General features: G+C 43.9%; 1 protein-coding gene across 1 annotated transcript in view; it reads right to left on the reverse strand.

Annotated features, from left to right (window-relative positions):
* prickle2b (prickle homolog 2b) overlaps window positions 1-5,400 on the reverse strand; it is an 89,906-nt gene extending 84,506 nt beyond the window's left edge. The window contains exons 1-2 of the mRNA XM_060857900.1: window positions 5,344-5,400; window positions 4,279-4,364 (exon numbers count right to left, since the gene is read on the reverse strand). Of these exons, the coding sequence (XP_060713883.1) occupies window positions 4,279-4,364; window positions 5,344-5,385 (128 nt within the window). The 5' untranslated portion in view covers window positions 5,386-5,400. The remainder of the gene's footprint in view (window positions 1-4,278; window positions 4,365-5,343) is intronic.
* Window positions 5,401-5,699: the final 299 nt, after the last annotated feature.

Consider the following 5,699-nt stretch of genomic DNA (forward strand, 5'->3'; position numbering starts at 1 on the left):
CTTGACAATCTACAGTATACTGAATCGTGCTCGTTAGCTAAAAATATATGACTAAAGCTATAAAGCAACCTATACACCCGAGAAGCCATCCTAAAAGATCCCCCTTATTTTACATTTGAAGCACACCGTCCTTATATTCCCTCGATCCCTCCTCCCTTGTGTACGGTTTCAGACGCACTCCTACGAGCACAAGGGAGATCTTTGTCTGATTTTCGCTCAGGCTCTGAACACTGGTATGTTTAGCGTTGTTAACGCTGAATGTTATGAAATGTATTTCTCCAGCCATAATGAACGTAGCTGTCTAGCATCTAAGAGGTCCTTACGAAGGTTGTTAGCCAATGACATGCTAGGTGGAACCAGAATAACAAGGAAAGTACCTCAGGGTTTTGTACCGGCGTGTTTAAATGCTGTTCCTCAGGTTGTGCATCAGACACCTTCAGGAGATACTTCAACTCATGCTAACACTGTTTAGGGGTTTTTAATGTATGCAAGGTCGATCTTGAACCAGCATAAACACAGCAGCTAAAAATTAACACAAGAGCTGATCTGTTTGCAAACGTTTGCTAATCCGATGCTAATGGCAACTGTAATGAGCCTCGTTAACACAAAGAAAAATCAATCACTCGAATGGCAGGAATTAATAATTCAACATGTGTAGCACAAGAGAACACCATCGTCTCCGGTTCCTCCTCCTGTTATCAGTCCTGATCTCTGGCTTTAAAATGTACATGAACTTGAAATAAATAAATAAATCTGTCTTAAGTTATTACATAAACTGTTTATTTCTGTTGATTTAATGACATATAGCTGATCATATGAGTAGTCCACTTTTCTAACAGAAGTGACACAGAACCCAGGAGGACAAGAATAACAGGACTCTCTATTCTGCTGGATGTCTCTTCATACAGGGACAGCAATAAAAACAGCTCTTGCCTGCAGCAGATTGCTGGCATCTTCTGAATATTTACAATGTCTTGTATTATTTAAAGAATTCCAAGTTGGATGAATGCTGCAGAATGAGAACCCGAGTCCTGACTGCATCATTATTTATTAATTCCAGTAAGGCAAAGAGGCCACACCTCTTTCCCTGGGATGGACCAACACGAGGCCACACCTCTTTCCCTGGGATGGACCAACACGAGGCCACACCTCTTTCTCTGGGATGGACTGTCACTGAGGCCACACCTTTTTCTCTGGGATGGACTAACGCAGAGGCCACACCTCCTTCCCTGGGATAGACTAACACAGAGGCCACACCTTTTTCCCTGGGATAGACTAACACAGAGGCCACACCTTTTTCCCTGGGATGGACTAACACAGAGGCCACACCTCCTTCCCTCGGATAGACTAACACAGAGGCCACACCTCTTTTCCTGGGATGGACTAACGCAGAGGCCACACCTCCTTCCCTGGGATAGACTAAAACAGAGGCCACACCTCCTTCCCTGGGATAGACTAACACAGAGGCCACACCTCCTTCCCTGGGATAGACTAAAACAGAGGCCACACCTCCTTCCCTGGGATAGACTAAAACAGAGGCCACACCTCCTTCCCTGGGATAGACTAACACAGAGGCCACACCTCCTTCCCTGGGATAGACTAACACAGAGGCCACACCTCCTTCCCTCGGATAGACTAACACAGAGGCCACACCTTTTTCCCCTTTGATAGACCAACACAGAGGCCATGCTTCCTTCACTGGGATGGACTAACACAGAGGCCACACCTCCTTCCCTGGGATAGACTAACACAGAGGCCACACCTCTTTCCCCAGGATGGAGTAACACAGAGGCCACACCTCCTTTCCTGGGATTGACTAACACAGAGGCCACACCTCTTTCCCTGGGATGGAGTAACACAGAGGCCACACCTCTTTCCCTGGGATGGACTGTCACTGAGGCCACACCTCTTTCCCTGGGATGGACTGTCACTGAGGCCACACCTCTTTCCCTGGGATGGACTGTCACTGAGGCCACACCTCTTTCCCTGGGATGGACTGTCACTGAGGCCACACCTCTTTCCCTGGGATGGACTGTCACTGAGGCCACACCTCTTTCCCTTTTGATAGACCAATACAGAGGCCATAACTCCTTCACTGTGATGGACCAACACAGAGGCCACGCCTCCTTTCCAGGTACTGACAAAGAGGTCCTTTACTGACCCTCAGACAGCTCCCATCTCAGAGCTCTGACAGAGGCCACACCTCCTTTACTGGAAGGATTCAGTCAGAGTTGTTCGTTGCTACAAACATAAATCATTACTGAGACCAGTGGACTGAATCAAGTGAAAGGTTGTGTTGATGGAACTAAACTAATACAGAGCTCCCCTTCAGTAGAACCTTTTGTTGGAAGCTAAGAACCCTTAATCTCCACTGAACCCTTACTTAACACCGAGTATACACCTGATAGTGTTAAGAGAACCGCTAGGAGAAACAAATAGGTTCACCTGATACCAGCTGCTAGCAAGTTCATCTCGCTCTGTTTGCTTTACTAAATGCACTCTCAAAAGTATCTACAGAGTGTGTGTATACACCTGTCTGTCTGCTTTGCCTAATCTCTCCTTGTCTAGGGTCAAATCATGGCCACATTCCTCATCTAACTATCTGTCAGAGCCCCTCAACTCCCCACCACACACACACACACACACACACACACACTTGTCAGAATAACAAATGCCTTTATTTCAGCCTTCATAAACCTCTTTAAGAGATGCTATTGCACCGATGGCTATAAAGTCACCCCATACCAAGCATAGCAGTCAGCCCTAACACACACACACACAAACACACACACACATACACAGACAATAGGCTCCGGAACTCAGTATGAAAACGTCTGCAGTCACTTTGCCGGGAAGAGTCTCTGATTTTATTGTAGCGCTGCAAAACTCGGGGTAATTAAGCTTGCATTCCTGAGCTGACTGTTGCCCTGTAATAGTTTACAGCAATGGAGCAAGCACGGGCGAGCTTTCCCCGCTCTCAACAACTAACCAGGCAACCTGCCCCGCCTTCCTCGCTAAAGACTGCAGTGACTGCAGGATCCCATATTTGCTTTCACAGCCAAGAGGCATTTCTATAAACAGGGTACTGAATTAAATGAGCTTTCTGGGCCAAAAAAAAAAAAAACGTAGAACCGCGTGTAGCTCAGCAAACCGTTTAAGAGCTACAAGAAATTTACAGCTTGCTTAACTTCTTACTTATTTCACTTCTTACCATTGCAGCATGACTCATCAGACTTCTCACTTCCAAGGCGTTACAATACAAATGAGTTTTTTCTAGCTTCAGGAATCACATAATTGCAACACAGGTTCATTAAACCAAGAAGTACATTAACATCAACCTGGAGGCCAAGGAACACATGGATTTTGATACCAAAACCAAGGCTGCAGTCATGGATGAGATTTGTGGTGTACATCTCATTATGGAATATGAAGGACCACAGAATTCTGGCAAAGTTTAGCCACGGTAGGTTTAAGAAGTAACAGAGGAGACGATGTAAGCTTTACTTTTTTTGAACTGATCCAAGTCAATTCCATAAGCAGTAAAAGAAAACAAACAAAAAGAAAAAAAAAAATGACAGAAAACAACGTAAGTGTTATCCAACTTCAACTTCCTGACTGAATGTGGTACTTATTTATTTTTCCCAGCATGGTTTCCTTCTTTTGTGGCTCCACCGAGCTTCAATTCAGTTTGTGCTGTAGCTAATTTGCATGTCACAGTTAAGGTTTTTAGCCCCAGAATTGTGCATTGTGGAAAATCAGCTTCCAAATCCATGGAAACTGAGGTCATATTTCGAACAAAAAGCTAGCGTGTTCACATCTTAACCCTGATTCATTCACATTTCCATTCCACATCACTGACTCTACATTTAAACATCGAAGGCCTCGGTGTCGCCCGAGCAGGAATGTGGCTGGAACCTTCAGAACAGTGTGAATAGTCAGATCAGTGTAAACAGTTATCTTTGTGAGAGCTAAGCATCGCACAATATGTGCACTGCCAAGTCTATTCACTCCAAGACTACACTAGTATGACCAACTAAAGCACAGTTTATCCCTCAGCTGAACAAACACTAGACTAGACACAGATTCGGAGCTTAGCGGGACGCTGATCCGTGAAGACCACAGGAATATGAGACGGACTATACCAGCACGTGGCTTTTTAATGTTTTAGAAATCCTAGCTAATGATGGATGAACTGCATTTTCCACGCAACTAACCGAGTGTTATTACGAGCAGGACGACTTTTTTTGTGTAGATGTTTGTGTAGATGTGGTGTTTTACCTCCATTTGTGCATGACAAAGCCAGGGCACTGCTCACCACACTCATTACATGGCTGGCCTCTTCCTGGATCGTCCAGTGCCGTGGACTATATTAGGAGAGGAAAGATAAACAATTTTTTTTTTTTACTGGAATGCTTTCTCTAAAGAAAAAAAAAATCCACCTTGTATGACTTGCTAATGCGTAAAATTAAAACGTGAACTACAGCAGAAATGAAATTCTCCACATGCTGGTCCATTTTCACTTTGGTTTGATGCATTACCTCTTCAGCATTACCCTTGATGCATTCAGCCCTTGTTTTATTCCTGTTTAAAGACAGCGATGCAGCGGCACTTTAGACCTTGTGCCAGTGGCACCAGTGGATCTGATTGTAGCATTAATCTATACTTTATGGTATATTTTGTAGTTTGTATTATTTAAGAGTCCCTGATGAAATAGTCACAAGGTATTAAAGCAGGTAACAAGACAAGCTACTAGTATTTTTTTTTCTGTGAGTGTCACAGTCTCACTTCCACTTTCTCTCTCTCCTTTCCACTATTCCAAAAGAGACCCAAAAGAGACCTCCATTATCCATGTGTTAGGTAGATATTCATCACAAACCCTCACGTCACGAGTCTCTGTGACCCGCAAAAACCTCGCGCTGTGCGTTATTCATTATTCATGCGCTTCTAATGAATAATCGAAGCACACAATGTTCAGTGCAGTGCTGATCCTTAAGGCACGCGACATTAAGGTTACGGTAAAGATCGTTCACAGGAAATCATTTTAGAACTAATATAATAATAATAATAATAATAATAATAATAATAATAATAATAATAATAATAATAATAATAAACGCAGTTTATCCGAGCGTATGGTGCATAAAAGGGAAGAGTCTCAAAGCGTATATTACAGCAGCAGGATACTGATGGACATGTCCAGAAAGTGCACCAGTTAAGGTGCAATACTTTTGGCACACTGCTTCATACGAGGAAAGTAAGCGTTACGCAATGTTGCTCCTCGATGCAGCAAAACTTTAGTGCGTAAAGACGCACAGTGGAGAAATAAAAGAGCGCTTCACTCACCGCTCGGCTGGAGTTTCTCCTCTTAGAGCTTCTGCTAAACATGGCAGGTTCAGAGAGGTGAAATCGAGCTGGGAATGAAAGAGGACACTCGGCGGAGTCCCTGCGCGCCCCTCCGGGTGTGCGTGTGAGTGCGCTTGTGCGTTAAACCCTGGCCATCGGTGAGCGCGCGCGCGTCGGGTGAATGTGGAACGATGCGCTTCCGGTTTCCTCGCACCGAAGTATTAAAGCAATGTTAAAATAAATAACGAAGCAAAAAGTACAACAATTCAACAATACGCATTTTTGGGGACAAAAATAGTAAATAAGTGTTGCATTTATTTTCTGTTGATAATAAGTATTAAGGATGGTTAATAAAA

Source organism: Tachysurus vachellii, chromosome 22 (assembly GCF_030014155.1).
Source record: "Tachysurus vachellii isolate PV-2020 chromosome 22, HZAU_Pvac_v1, whole genome shotgun sequence".
Taxonomy (NCBI): domain Eukaryota; kingdom Metazoa; phylum Chordata; class Actinopteri; order Siluriformes; family Bagridae; genus Tachysurus; species Tachysurus vachellii.